At 34.0% G+C, this 20,427-nt stretch overlaps 3 protein-coding genes and 1 long non-coding RNA gene across 6 annotated transcripts; 2 read left to right on the top strand and 2 right to left on the bottom strand.

Moving 5' to 3' along the window:
• Positions 1 to 1,236: 1,236 nt before the first annotated feature.
• On the bottom strand, positions 1,237 to 7,021 carry LOC116778529 (uncharacterized). Its single transcript, XM_032672556.2, has 6 exons — positions 6,859 to 7,021; positions 5,505 to 5,638; positions 2,602 to 2,744; positions 2,262 to 2,393; positions 1,824 to 1,944; positions 1,237 to 1,546 (listed from the first exon to the last, which is right to left on the bottom strand). The coding sequence occupies exons 1-6, from the start codon at positions 6,887 to 6,889 to the stop codon at positions 1,451 to 1,453; spliced, it is 657 nt and encodes a 218-aa protein (XP_032528447.2). The 5' UTR covers positions 6,890 to 7,021; the 3' UTR covers positions 1,237 to 1,450.
• A 9-nt stretch (positions 7,022 to 7,030) lies between these two features.
• LOC116778527 (uncharacterized) lies at positions 7,031 to 8,947 on the top strand. 2 transcript variants are annotated; one of them, XM_032672553.2, is made up of 5 exons: positions 7,031 to 7,264; positions 7,388 to 7,534; positions 7,600 to 7,789; positions 8,097 to 8,191; positions 8,276 to 8,947. In XM_032672553.2, the coding sequence occupies exons 1-5, from the start codon at positions 7,237 to 7,239 to the stop codon at positions 8,830 to 8,832; spliced, it is 1,017 nt and encodes a 338-aa protein (XP_032528444.2). In that variant the 5' UTR covers positions 7,031 to 7,236; the 3' UTR covers positions 8,833 to 8,947. The 2 variants fall into 2 exon arrangements, with proteins under 2 accessions (XP_032528444.2, XP_032528445.2); XM_032672554.2 differs by having other exon boundaries at positions 8,097 to 8,137.
• Positions 8,948 to 10,646: 1,699 nt separating this feature from the next.
• Positions 10,647 to 16,410, top strand: LOC116778528 (uncharacterized). Its single transcript, XM_061525775.1, has 10 exons — positions 10,647 to 10,755; positions 11,307 to 11,492; positions 11,854 to 11,916; positions 12,209 to 12,235; positions 12,449 to 12,478; positions 12,556 to 12,893; positions 13,140 to 13,230; positions 13,430 to 13,576; positions 14,880 to 15,029; positions 16,116 to 16,410. The coding sequence occupies exons 1-10, from the start codon at positions 10,725 to 10,727 to the stop codon at positions 16,178 to 16,180; spliced, it is 1,128 nt and encodes a 375-aa protein (XP_061381759.1). The 5' UTR covers positions 10,647 to 10,724; the 3' UTR covers positions 16,181 to 16,410.
• On the bottom strand, positions 16,178 to 19,899 carry LOC116778445 (uncharacterized). Of its 2 annotated transcripts, XR_009753342.1 has the most exons (3): positions 19,625 to 19,899; positions 16,521 to 19,417; positions 16,178 to 16,410 (listed from the first exon to the last, which is right to left on the bottom strand). It is a non-coding gene; the product is annotated as an uncharacterized LOC116778445 (long non-coding RNA). The 2 variants fall into 2 exon arrangements; XR_004354125.2 differs by having other exon boundaries at positions 16,521 to 19,899.
• Positions 19,900 to 20,427: the final 528 nt, after the last annotated feature.

Raw genomic sequence — 20,427 nt, forward strand, 5'->3', positions numbered from 1 at the left:
AACCAGACATATCCGAAAATAGTCGTTTGGCTCCCAACACCGATTCTGGACGCGACGACATCGAGTCATCCGCAACACAACTTTCATCCATCGCCTTATCCGGTATCCCCCCCCCCTGGGAACCCCCCCCCCACCATCATACTCTCTATCATACATCTCTACACACTCAAATCAAACTCAACAACAACACCTAACAGCAACGAACGCAAGCGAAAACACCGAAAAAGCAGAAGCAAGGACATTTTACATAACCCAGTTTGGCCATTACTGAATAAAATTTTATCTTCCAATACTTAGGTGGGTTCTTTAAGCCATAGGATGACACACATATAAATGGCGAACTCCGTCGCGTCCTGTTCAAAAATGCCTTAATGTCGACGACATGTCACAGCTTGGCAACGTCTTGGGCCGCATACATATTTTCTGTATTTGATTTCCGAATGCGTCATTTCGATTTGGATTTACGCGAGACCAGCGCAAACAAACGCTTTATATTCGGAATGTATCCGCGTCAGTACAGACAGTGATAGCGTAGTGTAAGCACGATTTATTAACAGTTTTGTTTCTGTTATTAGTAAATAAGAAAACACATCGTCGACGTCCACTAAACACTAAGCTTCTCTGAGAATCCGTATTATTTGAAGGGAACTAAGTTACGAGCGCACCCACATAAATTCCTTGATGTCTAGAGGATGTCAACAAATTCTTGTGATGAACTTCATAATGGCATAAGTTATTTATTAACAAAGCAAAATAGCTGCATGAGATTATCTTTGGACGAGGAAGAAAAACTAACTATAACCTTGAGGTAAGTTGTCTTTTTTTTTCAACAATGTTATTTAATGCTTCAACTTAAGGTATTTGTCAATATGACCTTCTCCGTGTCCTTGAGATTGTACTAAATAAGTGGCCTCTTTATCCTCAGCATGTTGAAGATTATCATTGAATTATCGAAATATGTTTATGAATTTCAATGGACAGTATATTTTTATGTTTTAGTAAAAAAAAAATCAATAACTTAATTTAATTTTGCTTTTTTCTTAGTCTATTCCAGTTATCAATTTAAATTGTTTGATAAAAATATTGGTAAATCAATAGTTTAGAGTTCTCCCAATACGTGATTACCGAAATACCGAACTTGATAAAAATTTTAATGTTTATTAAATTTATAATATAAATTAATTACTGTCGAAAATCGACCACAGGGCTAGATAGGACGAGTAAAATTAAAATAATCAGATTTTGTTTGTGTTATATTACATAAAGTCTGTATGAATGTTAAAATAATATTATAAGTGTATGCGCCGAGTTCGATAACTATGAAAAATATTAAATAGTACATTTTTTTATTGTCACATTAAGCCTCCTTAAAAATCATTGTTTAGTCGAAACTTACTAAGAAAAGATATAGTCCAAATTAATTAAGTAAACATTGTACAAATATTTTTTATTACGAAGCATCTGTTTCGTGTTTGTGAAGATGATGTGTCGTGCCAGTGTTATCGGTTGAATCTCTCGTCGTGTCTATCTGCGTGATGTCGGTTACCTGAAAAATTTATTTATACACCATATGGAAAATCTACCCTCACTAGTATTCATATATTAGTACGTCACCTCTCAGCAAGATTTTTATCTAATGTTTGAATTCCGGTAATTTTTTTCACGTATTTAAAAACGTTGTAGTGAAGAAATTTTTTTAATATTATCTTTGTAAACAACAACGACGATTTACGTCTAATGTCCTTTTATATGTTTTTTTTATCCAAAAGAAAGAAATACGAAGATGATAGACAGGCAGACAGATCAGTTAATAAAATTCATACCACGTGGTCCTGATGAATCACAGTTGAACTAAATCCTGATCCCTTGTCGTAGGGCTGTAGTGTGGACGTCGGTGCGACGCTGTCCGGTAACAAATGACTGACCAATCCGTGAATGACAAGACTGAGAAAGGGATATGAATGCTTATAACAAAACCAAACAGGGACAGAAGATACGGCAAAATGACTATTAAATTTTCTCATAAAAAAATGTTAATTTTGGAAGCGTTTACAAAATATACGACGCTTATTTCTTCATAAATAATTATATATGTACAAGGATTATTTTTCCATTCGATATTTCCAAAAAATTCTATACTAATTTGAATTGATTGTATTATGTTATTTTTTTTTAATTTATTTCTCAATATCTTAATTCCGAAACATTCAACTTACTGTCTTTTCAACGCATCCATTAGGTATTGTTGCGTTCTGACTCACCCAGCATATTCGAATCCCAAAGTTTTCATACGATTTCTTTGGTCCAAATTCAGGTACATATGGAATTTTTTATACTCGTCCAAACTTAGATTTTTGCCCTTCATTCTTTTTCTGACAAATTTGTCCCGTTTTCTTCATATATGGATGTAAATAAAAGATATTCTAATTTATATGTTCGCTTACTAAATATCGAACTTCTGACTCGTGTTAGTCATATTGTTATTAACTATTACTATGAACCATGCATTAATTTTCTACTTGTTATATTTTTTCGGAAAAGTTATTTTTCTTAATATTATTTTTTCGAGTCGATTATACAGTGATTACAGGGAGCTCTCACCTAAATCTGTGCTGGCTGTTACTTCTTAAGGATGCGGAACCGTTGCCTCCAAACATTTCTATTATCCTCTGGCTAAGTTTCTTGTGGTAGTAATGCGAAATACTCTCAGTGATTCTTCTTCGATTATTATTTAGCAGAACCATCTATATCACAAAAAATATTGCTTACACTCTTGTAGCCTTTACATCATTTTAGATAATAAGATTAATCTTTTTAAAAACCGGTTTGTTGCTGCGGTTTCGTAGGTAGATACAGAGTATTTGTTTTTTTTTTTCTTGTAACAAAACATATGAAAAATACTTAGAAAATATAGTCACACTGGTTTACGGGATTATATAGGAAAGGTGTAATGCATAAAACGAAACAGGTCATAAAGAAAATATTTAAAACCATTAATTAAGATGCAGTTTTAAGGTAATCCTTAATTAACATCTGCTTTTGTGTCTTGCAGTCCTTGTTCTAAAACATTCTTTCTCAACTTTCATGGAATATACTAATAGTATAGTAATAATACCTATATTAAATATAAGTAGCATTGTATTGGCACTAGTACCAACATGTACACTACCGGTCAAAAGTTTGAGACCACTATAAAAAAGTGGAGAAAAAGAAATAAAAGTCAATATTTTTAATACTTTTTGAAAAATAGTTTTTATTTTCATGTTGCTCACAAGATTCAAAATTAAAATTATATTACATGAAGTCTTGAAAAATACTATGTTTGAAAAAATACACAAGTGTTTTTATACACATTTTTCATCAAAATAGCCTCCTTTACATTTAATGACCTGTTTAACCAACCTTGGCATGCGAGCAATTAATTTAATTATGGTTTCTTGCGAGATATTACTCCAGCTTTCTTCTAATGCTTTCCACATGGCCTGCTGTGAAGAAGGACATTGTTCCCGGACGTTTCGGTCCAGCTCTTCCCACAAAAGCTCTATAGGGTTAAGATCGGGGCTTTGGGGTGGCCATGTCATATTTTTCAACACCTTTTCTGATTGTTTATTGTCTAAATAGCCCCTACATAATTTTGAACTATGCTTAGGATCATTGTCTTGTTGAAAAATAAATCCTTTGCCGATTAACCTAAGCCCGGAGGGAATAGCATTTTTCTCCAAAATTTCTTTATACTGCTCCTTTTTCATAATTCCTTTAATTTGCACCAGATTTCCAGTTCCATAGCCTGAGAAGCAACCCCAGATCATAACAGATCCGCCACCATGCTTGACAGTCGGGACTACACACTGTGGCATCATCTTTTCTTCGGCAGAACGTCGAACGAAAATTCTTCTTTTTGAACCGAATATTTCAAATTTAGATTCGTCACTCCAAAGTACTTTTTTGAAATCTTCTTCGGTCCAGTCTCGATGGGCTAGGGCCCATTGCATCCGTTTTTTCTTATTCTGCGGTTTTAGAAGAGGTTTTCGAACAGCAACGCGACCAAACAAGTTGGCGTCTCGCAACCGTCTTTTCACTGTAGATACTGACACAGGTTTTTCCCGAGACCTGTTGACTTCAACACGAATTTGTGGGGCCGTTAGGCGTCTATTTCGCTTGCTGGTTACCACAATAAACTTGTCTTCACTAGAAGTAGTAGCTCTTGGTCTTCCGGAGCGCGGACGATCTTGATTACTGCCAGTTTCTTTGTACCGCACAATACTGCGATGAACACAAGTCTTCGATAACTTGAGTTGAGATGCAATTTCACGTTCAGATTTGCCTTCTTTATGGAGAACAACGATGGCAGCTCGCGTTTCAATACTAATTTCGCGAACTTTACCCATTTTAGAGACGTCTTCACTGTAGGAACAACGAAATCAGATTACCTGCAGATATTCGTAGATAACCATGAAAATATGGGGTTAAAATAAAAATTCTAAAATATTTTAAGAATTTAAAACAATCGCATTGTAAGTTAAAGTAAAATAAAATAATTGTCAGTTGCTGCAACGAGGTAATAATTTTTTTGACAGGCAATTATCATCGGACTCTTCCTGGGCTCACATTGAGGTTTGGAAACAATGGTTGTTTATTGCCTTTTTCTTATCTTAAATACAAAAGAATAAGCTTTTAGGTGATCTTTATAAACAATAGAATATGCAGGTGTGCAGATTACTTTTTATCACCAATGTTTTGAAAATATTTACTAATAACAAAAGTTCTTTATTAGTGGTCTCAAACTTTTGACCGGCAGTGTATGTGTACAATATTTTTGCTAGATACGTCGTGTTTCCTGACCGTGTCATACAGGTATTGAAATAATGTAATTCTTCTTCTAGGCAAAATTAACTCAACTCTAGAAATTATTGGCTTGAATATTTTGTTAAAGATTTTTTTTTCTTCGATCGTTATAGTTTAACTTTTCCTTCTATTGTTTCAAAACAAATAATTTAAATTGTCTTCACTAGTCTCCAATGATACATTTCGTCAGTAATCTGCTATAGGTACATTGCCTTCAAGGTCCCATTCTCGTGTTCGTGTTAGTAGATCGTTTTCTATCTTTGAGCAAAACAACTTTTAATGCTCGCGTTTTCCTGGTCCACATATTGTTTTTATGAGGCAATTTTTTTGCTTTTGCTCCACGAAAACACCATATTTCTTGTCTATTGGCACATGTTTTTTCTACCATCCAAATTAATCAAGATATCAATTTACCCATTAATTATTTCACTATTTTCACTTACACACTTTCTCACAGCAAATTACAGGGAAACATTTATGAACGTGAATGTCAAAATTGTTTTGGCATTAGACGAGCGCATCGGCGAGGGAGGCGTGAGTAGAGAGTGCGGGTTTATTGGAAGTCCCTATTAGTTGAAATTCCAGATAAGTGAGATGATACTAAATTGTTGCAGGAATTGGAGAACAAAAAAATGTTTAATAAAACATTAATGACATACCTCATCTTCTAAAATCTTCAGATATTCGGGGGTACGCCTGAATCTCTCTATAATGGACCTTAAGTCACTCTTGTAAATATATTGGGATTCTTGCTCTATATTATAGCGACGACAATATGATATATCCAAAACAACTGAAAGAAAATCATAGTTTGAGTTTTTATTTCCTTGTATTAATAGTTTTAATTAAATGTTTATTTATGAATTTAAAATACTTTTCTTATATTAATGCTGGTAATGGATCTTAACCTTATTTGTATTGAGACAAAAACATCAAAAACAAAATAATTACGTCATTATGTTATGATATGAAATGGGGTAAAAATTTTTTTAGAGCAATTGGCTATTTGACAGTTGTGACTATGAAATATGCTGTATTAGGCCAGAAAATTAAGAAATCGATGGCGGTAGATGATAAACAACAAGGACCAACTGACAGACATTCACACCTCGTCTGCCCGTGATCACGGTTGCTGCAAAGTAATCGAAACGTCGGGATTATGTAGTTTTTAAATAATAAAATCCGCGTAGTAAATCCGAATAATACTAGTTTCATTTAGTTAGTCAGAAGTTGATTTTGGTCAGTGAGCCTACTTGTGACTATAAATATTTAAATCAAAATGGTCTCCATAGAAGAATATCGGAGATTTATCAAATCTAAATCTCGCGGATCTCGGCGTGCTAACTGTAACTTACGACATTTAGGAACGTATACAAACAGTTTGTTGGGATATACATATAAATGTCGTCTTTATACGATAGGTACGGCACACTTGTATATTGTCGTTTTCACAATTTAAGTTAAAAAATCTGTTAACTTTCCACTCAAAATACCCTTCTGGGTACTCTTCTGAGTTAAAGCGTCGTTTTACCTAAATATGACGTCAGAGCTCGCGAATGTGACGTCACTGATTGTTTTGGCGCGAAATTCAAATCAATGGACAAATACATTTGTGTTACTTTATGAAGAAAGGCTTTCTCCTCCGCTCTACACGACACTGGCAGAATATACTGTGCAAGTCTTTGCACGGATGAAGGCCATATTATAATTTAAAAAAAAAAGGCTTTTTTGAAATAAAGATAAATGTAAGATTTACGAAATAAACAGAAGTAAAGTTTTAAATATTTTCCCATAAACTGTCAAGTAGCCAATACAACTTCACTAGTTTTTTCTATACATAGAACTTGAATATTATTTCGCTTATGATTTGTGAATTAAATATTTTTATAATATAATAAGTAATTTCAATGGAAAACTTCAATATAACTTTAATTTTATGACTAACAAAAAAATTCCCCGTTCACTGAAAACCCAAAAACGGGAAGGAGGATAAAAAATAATTAAAATTCTTACCTAACAGGATAAAAAAAATAGTTCTTAACATCCTGTTCAAGTTATTTATATCCAAATATTACTTCAGAGATAAAATGATCTGTTGGTAATGGGTTAAAGCACTTTTCGCCACCGAAATTTTGATATCAGCATTTCACAAAAAATCGTAAAAAAAATGCTGCAAACTTTATTTAAATTATTAATCTATATTTTATTTATTATATGTAGTAATGAGCTAAACTGATGATAAATTTGAATAAAAAACCAAAGTTAGTGTAAGTATACAAATATTATCACGAGTAATACACATTCAAATAATAATAATAGTTTTAGTATAAATAAAATTTGTAATAAATATATTGACCGTAAAATGTTATTGCTCTCTCCATCTTTACGAATATGTTTCAAGAGTTAACGTTCATTTCAGGTGAGTTGTAAAAACAATACTTTACAGGACTAAGTCAGAACTTAAAGCTGACTTTACTTTAACGAAGCGAGTCATTTTCATGTCATTCCTAGTTTGGTAATTAAATTATTTCTTATTTCACAGCAATATGTTATGTTCTCAAATTGTCTGAGGCTCATTTTTTACACGGCGACAATAATTACCATCATCTAGTAGAAAATAAAGAGGAATTGGTAAATTTTATTAAGTCACTGGGACCTGGTGATGCGTACAAATCCGCGAATAATTCAGGTGTGCTTCACTTTATAAACAATAACATCAAAAGGCTTTGTTCTATTTCACTGTATATATTGCAGATGACGCAAACGACGAAGAAAAAGAGAAAAAATTGCAGACGATGCTCTGGTTGATAAAAAAGAATTTTAATGCTCAAAAAAATTTGGATTTTATACAGAATAATCCCCTAAATTCGGGTGCCAGAGTTTATTTCCTCAATAACCCTGCTGTTTTGAATGAATATATGAGACATCGGAAAAAAATGCGACGGTATGTATTTTTATGTACATCAAATGCTCGTCGCAAACGCACCAGTCATGGGTTGTCAAGAACTCCAAACGTCGTGTGTGACATTTGTAATTAATTGAAGACATCCAAATCGCGAAGACTTTCAGGAAAACTAAAAGTAACAATTATTGACTTTAGAAGTTAGATCTGCCCTTTACAGGAAGTGGCACTTAGCTATGCTCCATCCGGTTTGCTGCAATTTAAATAAATATATATAATACTATCCCATCACAAAGCAATTTGCAATACTTTAAAAGTTAAAAGAAAAATACTGGGACATTTATTACAGGTTCTCAAATCAAAATACGCGAAAAGTTTTAAGGAGGAAAGGTAATTTAAAAAACGTACTAAGAAATATCAGACGAGACGCAATGTTTAGAGTCGGTAGCTATCTCTTATTTATTGTTTAAATTAATTTTAGATAAATTAAAAAAAAGGGTTTTATGATATATATAAAAAACCTTTCAGACTCTATCGGTTCGGATGGCGTGGACGCTGTTATAAATAAAATGTTAAAATTCAAACCAAAAAATACCAAATTTAAACCGAACAGATCAAACAATCCAGATGTACATGAAAAAAGTGGAGATCAGATTTTAAATAGAGACTTTGCTGACGAGAACGCGGAACAGGAAGTAAGGAAGACAAGATATCAGAAGAAGACACGTGGAAATATACTTTCAGACGATGATTACAGACCACAAAAACACAACAGGGACGACGACGCCAAAGACACTAACAAAAATGTCAGAAAAAGAAAGAAATACGCCGATGATACCATAAACAACGATCTATGGGAGACCAAAGTTGTGAGTTGGGATAAAACTACCGCAAGAGATTATTCGAATGAGTATAAAAACAAAAAATCTCACAAAGAATCACAACACCAAAGTTACAAAGCATTTCAGGAGAAAAGGAAACCTAGTTACGATCCTAAGAAGGAATACGTTAAAAATGATTTCCATCTATATGGACGGACTTCGATACCGTTCATCGGGAAAAGAGGAGTTTTTGATGAAAAATAAGTACCCTTTAGAACATCTCTTTAACCTATTGCGATGGAAAGGATAGTTATGTTATTTGTTCGTGTTTAAGAAACGTTTAAATGTGATATAAGAATAAATGAAGTGTGTATGTTCAGTCAGCCTTTGTCATATATTGGCTTACTTTCTTAAATCTCAGAGACCGGAGACTTAAAAAGAAAAGTTTGTTTCATAAATCTTTGCGTTTTTTCATACAAATTAGGCAGGTCCAAATATTTTAATGAATTGCATATTCTCCCCCTTACCTTGCAAGGAAAAAGCTTTCCTTTAAATTTAAATATGCTCAATGTAACCGGTACTTCATCACTAACGGTTAAAGAGGACGAGTTGATTCGCAGTTTCCCAGACGGAACGCAAAAATATCATAAAAATAGCCTAATTTGTGGTTCGTCCTAAAAGATTTGATGTTAGCAAAAACTCTTTATTTAATTTCCAAAAAAAATACCAGCTGTGATTTCCTGACAGATAAATTACATATCTTTAACATTTTGATTATTGACAATGGCAATACTCGTAGTGGCCTAGAGGTTAAGGGCCCGACTCTCATGCATGAGGGTGCGGGTTCGAAACCAGGCAAGTACCAATGTGATTTTTCCGAGTTATATCTACTTTCTAAGAGTATTTAGACACCACTGACGGACGGTGAAGGTAAAGATCGTGAGAAAACCTGGACTTATAATTTCAAATTATAAGTTTGAAATCGCCAACCCGTCTTGAGCAAGCGTGGTGATTAATGCTCTAACCTTTTCCATGAGAGAAAACGCCTTTGCTCAGCAGAGGCACTGTTGATGATGATGATGATGTTTTGTCGAGAAGTAAATTAAATTATCACAACTGGTTTTCTATAGCTAGCTCAGCTTTTCTTGTTTCTCTATGCTTGCATTTTTGCTCTCTGTAGACGTATCAACTATTGGCGTGGCGGATACGGATCTGCATGCGGGTATTTGCTGTCGTTAAGAGCGGATATAAATAACATATGATTCCCTTAACCTACACGTTGATAACCATTGTGCAATTTAGATGAAAAATATTATATAAATAAGTAACTTTAAAAGAAATTTTCTACTTTTTTACTTCCGATTAAAACGCTGATCTCTACACAAAAGCCAACTTAAGCGCTTATATTTTTATGAAATCATTTGTAATTTGTTTAAAATAAAAACTTCTACTAACAGGTAGTTATGATACATTAAAATAAATATGGAGGATTGTCAAACGTGTAATATTAGTTCGCAACTTGAACTAAGATTAACTTGACGGTCTATCAGAGGACAACAATTACAAAAAAAAATTGTGATGCCTTTACGATGATAAAGTTTTACGTAGTGCAACAGAAACGTGGGGATTATGTAGTCTTTTAAAATAATAAAATCCGCGTAGTATATCCGAAATATATTAGTTTCATTCAAATGAATAAAACTCGCGAAAATCTTAGACCTCATTAACAGAACATCTCAATAAAATTCAATTCTATATCCAGTCCAAAGGAAATACATCAACGATGATGCTGGGAACGAGCTGCGATATGAATCACTCTTACTAATAGGGACCTGTCTGTACGCTGACAGTAAGAACCGATGGATGCTGTCCATAGCCGAAAAACAACATCCGCAGGCCGCGCGCTTGAATACAAGCTGCCAAATTATTATACTCTATCCTATTAAATAACTTCAAAAATCCAACGGTATCCTTATTTCCAAATCGCCGTTTACAAAAAAAAAATTCTATTTTTTTTTTTGTTCGTGTATTCGTTTCCGTAATATCTTTATCTGTTACGGAAAAAAAAATAATTATAAAATGTCTCGTAAAAATAAATCAAATCGAACGGAGCGTGGCATTTTGTGTTCGGATTGAAGATTGCGTCGATTCTCAACATGAATATTATTTATTTGGGATTTTTTTTCGGTACGTAGCGTATATACGTAGAGATCGTAATTACCTTAATGACTTCAAGGTCACATCAAGGTCATCTAGGTCGTATCCAGGTTCACACAAAAAATTAGAAATTTACCTAAAAATAATAAGTACTGATTTCGATTCGTAATAAACGTATAGTTAATACAGGAAAATCAATAATTAATATGGCAAAATATTAACAGCGATTGTAACTTTTGAATAAAATACGTTTCAGTGCAATCAATCGAACGCGTGACCCGATATCGTTGTTTCTTGTTTTATTACAAAAAGAAAAATATGATTTGTGTTAAAAAAAAAGAGTTTCAAATAGGCTCTTGCCGTTAAAATCACAAACGGCTGTCAATTTTGCTACTATAGGATTTATTGATGGATGTAAAACTATTCTCGTCTAGCACGCCCTAAAGTTACTTCTCTTACACAGAATATATACATACAGAATGTCTCAAGAAGAATATCTTAAGTCACTATTAAGATTAGGGTCAATAACATCAGTCGCCCTCGGGACTGGTGCTAAATATAATATATTGAAATAATTTCAGCCTTTATATCTTCATCGCGACAGAAAAATATAAAAGCAAAGTTTAAATCTGTCGATTGTGCGAACCTGAAGTGTCCGCCGATAGATGACCCCGTTTGTGTTAAAATTAAATATAAAAATTCTAAAAGCGACCAACACGTCATAGCTGTGAACAAATGCGAGATAAAATACGCCACTTGCCAGAAAGGTGAGCTTTAAGGTTGTTTGGAAAGAGAGAGATTGCATAGTCATTGTTCGGGCTGTCTTAAGCGAACCCAATGTAGTGTTGTGATACGTAGAACTATTATTACTGAAAACAATATATTTTAAATGTATATATATATACTAAAATTCTTATATATATATATATATTTGGTTTTAAATCTGCACACGTGCAATTCTTAGGAATTATTATCTGTAAAAATTGTATGCCTTTGTAGCCATGACAATTAGTATAGCGATATATATTTTTGGGCTATAAATAAATCTATTTCAAAATCTCTCTTTATTTTTGTAAGATTTAGAAGTGAAATATTTTTGTATACCAAGAATGTGTAATTATTTTTCAGATATAGAAGCTGTTATAGTCCCTATGGTGGAATGCCATAACACAAGTGACGAAAGCGTTAAGTGTTAGTGATAGCATATTTTTTAAATTAAGATATTAATAAAATGTCCGAAAATCTAACAGAAATTTTATCCAAGTGACTAAAGTTTAAAACACTTTGATACCGCGAAGCTCGCAATAGTTTTATGGGAATAAATACTTCATTCTATTACCATGCAAGTCTCTATTTTTTTAGTATAGGAGTTTCAGTGAAGTCTGCGTGTTGACTTCACAAAAGTTTAGAACGTCAATTACTAAAAATAAATAATAAATATCATATTTTTTTTTTTATCAAATTTATCGAATTCATTTTTCAGATAAAAGGAACAAGAGAGCTGTTGACGGTGGGTAGAGTTTTCCTTATTTGATGTAACTTTTATTAAGGAATAATTCATTTTTAAGCAATTAATATGGAACCAACATAAACTAACTAAGTATTATTTATCATGCCTGTGGTGTTTTTATGTCGATAAAAAAATCATATATACGGTCGAATTGAGAAACCTCCTTTTCGAAGTCGGTTAAAAATTGTTAATTATTAAATTGTATTACAACAGGCGAAACCAACGAAGACTTCACTGGCGAGGGTAAGTAGAGTTCCGTCACTATTTTAAGATATTGTTAAACCTATTTAATTAAAGAATCGTGTTTGCAAATCAATTAGGTACAAAGCTCAATGCAAATGAAGATAGAAGCAAAGTTACAGACGAAAATGATGATGATGAAAACGATACAGCTTTAATGGCTGAAGAGAATAAAGATGAGGTGACGGACGAAAATTACGAAGAAAAAGGGGGAAAAAATAGACAATGGGTGGCTGTTATGAACCTGAGACCATTAACTGGTAAAAAGACGGAAGAAAATGAGGCTGAACTGGCTGATGATGATGGAAATAATGTTACGGATGAAAACAACACAAATGAGGCAGGAAATAAAGAACAATTAAAAGATAATGACGATAACCCGGATACTAAAGACGGGAATGAGGGCGATGATAATCAAGTAAGGTTACAGGGAACGTAAATATTACGGAACAGTTCTCTTTAAAATTTAAACTGCTTGTCTTATATTGAGAAAAATTATAAAATCTCGATTTTCACTAATGCATAGTTCTCGTTATCAATTGTGAATTACCGTCTTGCCGTTTAAAGTAACACGATGATAACTTATTAATTTTCGCATATAATAGAACTTACATTAACTTTTGTGGCCGTTAAAGATTCCATTTAACATCAGAGTTTTCAACAGGCTGAGAACACAAATGAAGAATTCGGGGAGCCCCAGAAACTGGTTACCGTTGCCGATTTTGGGAAAGATTATGACCAGAGAGAGGAAGAAGGTGAAACATAAGCAGAAAACTATACCGATTCATACTTATCATTACCTCTTGAGAAAAAATTTACGTGGACTTTATTTAGAAATTAAAATGAGGCAGACATAAAGCCTCAATATTAATAGTTATGACATCTGAAAGCAAAATCTTCTTCCATACTCAACCGTTTATGTTAAATAGGTTTGGTATTTTTTTATTATTTCAGCTGATTTAGAGGAAAGTAGAAAAGACTGTCCCACAGTCTGTCCCTCGCGCGACGTTATGGTTTGTGCTAAATGCAAGCACCAAATCCACAGAACGTTCCTCAGCGCATGTCACCTCAGGAAGTTCGCGTGCCAACACAAGAGTGAGAGTAAGTTTACTTAATGACATTGTTTAATCGTTTCTTATAAAATATTTCTGATGTTTTATAATATAACCTGTGTAAATGGTTTAACTGAAAATTTAAGTCCATATAACATAGTATGCTAGAATATCACCACGTTATAAAAAGACTTTTAATGTCTATAATGTTGTTGCCACCAATGACGTAATATATGTATTACATAGAGTGTCTCAAACATACCGCAAGACTTAAAAACACCCTCATTTGACCTGTCGGGTTCTGGCAGGTCCAAAAAAATATAATTTAACTTCTGACAGTGACAGTACAGTTATACTATACACTATAGAAAAACGTGTCTGATTTGTAACACTTACGCACATGGGACTCACTAGTCCAAACTTATTTCTTTTAGGGTAATAGAGAAATTTGCTATGCCAACTCGTTTATAAATTTTCGTAATTTTTTTTTTTTTGGTTGCACACTGGCAACATTTAAAAACATATTGACTGTCTAAAAATTTGGGTTAGTAAAAGTGAATAATATTGTTATAGCTGTGAATAACAGAAAAACATTGAAATATTGTAAAGTTTTATGGCATTTCATTAAATTATAGTATAATTACAGCGCATAGTTTCTTAAATGTATTCTGTTTTGCTACACCTCTATGTTTATTTGCGAAACCTTTGATGTGTAGTACGTTATCGCGTATAGGGGCGTCCATCCGCGCATGTTCTGATATAAAAAAAAATTAAGACATAAAAACAGTTTTACTTTCATCGAATTGTCGTTTACAAGAAACGGTTAAGGAATAATTTGATAATAATTAAAGTTTTTCAGATAAAAATTCCATACAAAAATCTTTGTAATTGTATTTTAACTATTGAGAGAATAAAAATTAGTCGAGACTGGATCAGTTGGAGACGACAATAATATGAGTGGTTTAAAAAACAAGTCATTTAAATATCATAAAAAAAGTTTGAAAAAGTCGTGCAACGTACAACCGGAGCCCGCAGAGGCTGCATCTGATGTTTTATTTTATAAATAACACATTTCTGTGTAAGTTAGGATTCACTGAAAAAATCACAGATCGCGGACCAAGAAGCGTACTTTGTCCTTAATTCAAAACTTGCTTCAAATATATTTGATATTTTTTCCCATATACAACAAGTAACTTGACAGTTAAAACAATGCGAAGAATATTCTGTTAATTTTTTTTATTATTATTTTATCTTTACTAGTTACAATAACAACTTCGTGTCGTGTTACGTGAAATAAATAAAATACGATTGATTTCATAGAAAACTTCGATGAAACCGAAATAATATTTCAGAGTTAGAGCTGGTGAAACGGAAGCCTTGCATGCAGTCAGGGCCATTTATATCGAAATCCGACGACACCAGAGGCAGGATCCGTGAATCCAGAGAGGATGACGAGATACAGAAATTCATATTTTGCAGAGGGAACAATCTCATAAACAAAGGTAAAGTATGATATTTTTGTCATAAACATAGGTTTTTACGTACAGCTTGATATATCCTAACGATTTTTGAAAAACATTGATTATTTCACGTTCAATAGTATAATATAAACATTGAGGAGTGTTCACGGATCGATGTATTATATGTGTGTGTGTGAGTCGTGGTAGTGTGTGTGATGTTTAACATTCAGTGACGACACACACATTGAGGAGTGTTCACGGGTTGATGTATTATATGTGTGTGTGAGTCGTGGTAGTGTGTGTGATGTTTAACATTCAGTGACGACACACACATTGAGGAGTGTTCACGGGTTGATGTATTATATGTGTGTGTGAGTCGTGGTAGTGTGTGTGATGTTTAACATTCAGTGACGACACACACATTGAGGAGTGTTCACGGATCGATGTATTATATGTGTGTGTGTGAGTCGTGGTAGTGTGTGTGATGTTTAACATTCAGTGACGACACACACATTGAGGAGTGTTCACGGATCGATGTATTATATGTGTGTGTGTGAGTCGTGGTAGTGTGTGTGATGTTTAACATTCAGTGACGACACACACATTGAGGAGTGTTCACGGGTTGATGTATTATATGTGTGTGTGAGTCGCGGTAGTGTGTGTGATGTTTAACATTCAGTGACGACACACACATTGAGGAGTGTTCACGGGTCGATGTATTATATGTGTGTGTGAGTCGTGGTAGTGTGTGTGATGTTTAACATTCAGTGACGACACACACATTGAGGAGTGTTCACGGGTCGATGTATTATATGTGTGTGTGAGTCGTGGTAGTGTGTGTGATGTTTAACATTCAGTGACGACACGCACATTGAGGAGTGTTCACGGATCGATGTATTATGTGTGTGTGAGTCGTGGTAGTGTGTGTGAGTCGTGGTAGTGTGTGTGATGTTTTATTTATATAATTTAATATATTTCTAAGACAATATAGAAATTGCTTTTTTCATTTCTTGTCCTATTAGACTTTTAACTGTAGAATTGCAAGTTAATCCGTTTGGGCTTATTTATAAAGAGATATATGAAGTTTTCACTTCACGTTCTAATATTATTATTTATTTCTTGTTACAGGCGATAGCCGCTGCAACTTTGAAATAATACAGAATAAAAAAAAATCTGAAAATAATACAGAATAAAAAAAAATCTCATTGTTTTATTTTATCCGTTTCGAAATATTTTCCGTTTATTTTTAATCTGCTGTTAGTTTGCATTATTTTGACAGCGCTAATGTCAGATTCGCTATCATATTTCTGGTTGTCACTGTCAATGTCAGCTGTGATGAGATCGTCCTCGGGGTGATAAGGGTTGTTTAAACTTCTAGACAATTTTGATACAACTTTGCTTTCTAAAGCGCGTATTGTAAGCACTGAAATAAGACATAATTTATAATGGGATATTGTCTTATGATTTATACGTTTGCTTGTAGGAATTTTAGATCTCATTAATTTTTATAACAAAACATTATGAAATACTCACAAAGAAATGCGATGTTCAACAATTTACTTTCCCAGAAGTAAATTTTAAATATATTCATTTTCGTCGTAAAAAAGCAATACTTTGAACCTTGCCTAGATCGTTACATTTATGAGACGTAAAATTTTATACATTTTCTTAATTAAAACCTTTTATTGCCACATAAATTCCTTGCATTTTGATTTAACTCAAGATTCAAAGTCGGACCACTGACTTATTGTTGGTTAATCTTAACTACGATTTATGGCGAATTGTCGAATCAATGTTTTATTGAGTTGCGAACATAAAAACCGGTGGAACTTAAACGAAACCTAAGATAACATTGCGTAGTATAAAGGTTTAACAGTTAGAATATAAAGGCAACTATTATCTTTATTCTCAAATAGTTTGCACTGAAGAGGTTATTGGTTTATCGAAAACTTTAATTTACTTTATATATATTATGGAAAAGGAAGAGATGACGCGATCATATTAGGTTCTACTATATACGATTATTTTAATTACACTGAATATACGCTCATTTATCTTTTCAATACTCGACTCTATGGCTTGCATGTTTCTAATTTCCAAGCACATAATATGGTGCATACTATAATTAAGAAAGCCTTAAATCATTGAGCATTAATCCATTATGACCCAGCGATGCGGTATGGCACCCACATTCATGTTTTTGAAAATTACACCTACTTTAGCGAACAATATCTACCTCAAAATCGTTACGCTCGCAAAAACAAAGACAATTCTTGCAAGATAAAAAAAGGAGGGAAAACGGGAATTAATACAAAAAAAATCTACGTATAACCAAAGCCCTAAGCGACTATCATCTTAGTCATCCACTAGCTAGGGCGTTAAGGTCAATTCTAAAAATAATTCAAGGAATATCGTGATCGTGAAAACCGTGATATTTCGACCGGGCAAAACATGAAGTAGATTATGAAAAATACCCTTTTGAGCATTTGAAAACCCTTGAAAGTTTCCCTTGACCAACAAACAAATTAACGACCATTTTAAGAGCCCAAATGAATTGACCAAAAGTGTCAGTCTATATAGGGATCCCGACGTTCAAGAACCTGAACTTCCTCGTATTGCTTTCCACGGCATTCCACCAACACTAGAGCAAAGCGTAGTCAGATGAAGAGAACGTCTTTTCTTATAATGTTTAAGCATTTTGTCTCTAGCTGCTCGGAAACCCATAATGAACCTTCCATCCGCTTCAGATCGTTTTGGTTTCACAACTAGTTGTTCTAAGATGGATTCAACTTTATCGAGCGAGAGATCGGATGTAAGGTTATGTTTAAAAAATAATGAAAACCGAGGGAAAATTAATGTCGATAATTTATATTTAAAACAATATTATTGTCATCAAAACTTATTTGTAAGACCATCCAAACATTGTAAAAAATTAATTAGATTTTGTTTATACAAAGATAATTATTGTAATATTAGCCTCTGGCAACATTGTCGGAGGAAGGGATGACTAAAGTAGAACATCAATGGGGTAGAGATAAAAAGAGTAAACAGTGGTCGGACGGGGGTGAGAGCTGTTCAAAAATACTTGGTGTATACGCGTGTGAGAGTATTGTAATAAATCGAAATTGTAAATCTCTACTATCTCTATTTGTCTACTATACTCCATGAATGTCCTATAATGAGGAGGTATTTCTACAATTTAGAAGTGCGATAACAGTAGTAGTAAGTAAGCATATAAACCTTTTAAAATGTTTAAATGAAACTAGTGTTATTCGGATTTACTACGCGGATTTTATTATTTAAAAACTACATAATCCCGACGTTTCGGTTACTTTGCAGCAACCGTGATCACGGGCAGACGAGGTCTTTTAAAATGATTTATCGCCATTACATTTTTCTGTTATTTTATTTTGAATTTCAATAACATTTTAATAAAATTATTATGTATTCAATTACCTTTTTAATTTTGAACTCATATGGTGTGAAATAAAACCCGATTTATTGAGATAAGTAGTACAGTAATCCCCCCTATAACACGGTACTCTTATAACTCGTTTTCGTATAACGCGATTTCATGTCCCCCATATAACACGGGGATTCCCCACGTGATTTTCCTCATTTAACTCGGGGATTCTGAATTTAAAATAAATCTTCAATACTGTCTTGCACCATATGTAAGAATGCAGAAAAAACATAAAATAGAAAACGAAGAATCATTAGATAGTGAAATTTTAATTAATACAGACGCCATAACATAGTTTTTCCTTAATATTCGATTTAAACCCTCTTTAACAAGAAAAGTTAAACGTGAATCATTTGTATATAACGCGTTATACGAGGTCATACGAGCGCGTTTTACGAGAATTTTCGTACAACGCGTTTTCCTATACCGCGGAACAAATATACCGTGTAATAAGGGGGATTACTGTATTTATTCTCGTATATTTAGATATCAACGTCTAACATTGATAAGTATTGGTACATGTGTATATTGTGATATTATCATTGCTGTTATTTCTGTTATTATTTAATATTCTAGTTTGTTACAGATAAATTTAAGACTTTTATCTTGTGCACCACTTTCAATCTGTAGTCCGCCGTATTGTATGTGGTAATTGTACGAAATATACCTGTATCTCTATTGTAACGATAAATTGTGTTGTACATTTAAATGAAACTAGTGTTATTCGGATTTACTACGCGGAATTTGAAAATCTAACTGCCGTGCATCCGACCGATGTTGTCTAATAAGATGACAAAGTAACCGTTTACTTGCCTGATGGAGTATCCTGCCGCTATGTTTGATGTCTTTTTTTGGTGATATTTTGACACATGTTGGTATGATGTCGTGATCCCGGCATCTCTTGAGGAAATTCAAGGATGGTAATAGTTTGGCTTTCTTCGTCTTGAGGTACTCCAACCGGCGTATTCTGTTTGCGATTTCCAGTCCGTACTGTTTCACATAATGAGATCTAAGATTTTCGCGAGTATTCATTTAAATGAATACTCGCGAAAATCTTAGATCTCATTATGTGTTGTACATTTTGTTAGGTGATATTGAGGGAGGTATTCTGATAAATGTTACTTATTTATTTATTATTATTTTAATTATTTAATATACTAAGAGACTGAAAGACCTCGAAATAGTTTTACTGCCATTTTGAGTCGTAGAATATGGATGAGGATAGTCAACGTGGAAATTTGGAGACACCTTCGCGTAGTCGATGTGAAGGCGGGTCCGATGGGGACCCCAGACGTACGCGCACTGACAGCCGCAACTGAGGCAGAGGCGATACGAGCGTCAGCCGATCTCGTACTCGCAGCCGATGTCGTTGTCCCAACCAGGAGAGGAAACTGGACGCCGATTGGGAGCGAGTCAAGAGGCTGGAACGAGAACTACAACGCGAACGTGAAGTTCGAACGCGAACGAGAAAAGTCTTTCCCGCACGAGTAACATGCGATCAGCGGTTCAACGAGTGGAGTCCGAGCACCGCAACCGCTGTAACAGCACACATCTTGTAGTACAGCTTCACACCGCAGCGGAGCGCGGAGGACACGCTGTATGACCTGATGCAGCACGTCAGAGGTGTTCTTCACAGGAAAGAGACTGATTGCACAATCGCAAGAATGGCGCATGTCGACACGCTGAGTCGTGGAGCGGTTACAGCACATGATATTGGAACTCACACGTTAGACATACTAAGTATCGAAGAGTCAGATCAGGACTCGATCGCCACTGTGCAGGGCGGAGATGAAGGAGTCCAAAGAATCAAACGATACATCGAAAACTTGATTATTAACATGCATAAAAATTATACAATAAAGAATGGCCGCGTTTACCGTATAGTTGGGGGTGATAAAAAATGGGTAGTTCCTAAAGGAGTACGCTGGCAAATCCTAAAAAGAAACCATGATGATATAGGCCATTACGGATGAGATA

The sequence above is a fragment of the Danaus plexippus genome, chromosome 31 (assembly GCF_018135715.1).
Source record: "Danaus plexippus chromosome 31, MEX_DaPlex, whole genome shotgun sequence".
Taxonomy (NCBI): Eukaryota; Metazoa; Arthropoda; class Insecta; order Lepidoptera; family Nymphalidae; genus Danaus; species Danaus plexippus.

Bases quoted from the DNA above. Each gene is read 5' to 3' on its own strand.
- LOC116778527 (XM_032672553.2), top strand. From the start codon at position 7,237: ATGTTTCAAGAGTTAACGTTCATTTCAG. The intron at 7,265-7,387 runs GTGAGTTGTAAA...CTTATTTCACAG, and splicing joins AGAGTTAACGTTCATTTCAG to CAATATGTTATGTTCTCAAA. The intron at 7,790-8,096 runs GTATGTATTTTT...CATTTATTACAG, and splicing joins CATCGGAAAAAAATGCGACG to GTTCTCAAATCAAAATACGC.
- LOC116778529 (XM_032672556.2), bottom strand. From the start codon at position 6,889: ATGTTAAGAACTATTTTTTTTATCCTGTTAG. The intron at 5,639-6,858 runs GTAAGAATTTTA...ATTTTCTTTCAG, and splicing joins TATTTTTTTTATCCTGTTAG to TTGTTTTGGATATATCATAT. The intron at 1,945-2,261 runs GTGAGTCAGAAC...TCCCTTTCTCAG, and splicing joins TTGGGATTCGAATATGCTGG to TCTTGTCATTCACGGATTGG.
- LOC116778528 (XM_061525775.1), top strand. From the start codon at position 10,725: ATGAATATTATTTATTTGGGATTTTTTTTCG. The intron at 11,493-11,853 runs GTGAGCTTTAAG...ATTATTTTTCAG, and splicing joins ATACGCCACTTGCCAGAAAG to ATATAGAAGCTGTTATAGTC. The intron at 12,894-13,139 runs GTAAGGTTACAG...AGTTTTCAACAG, and splicing joins ATGAGGGCGATGATAATCAA to GCTGAGAACACAAATGAAGA.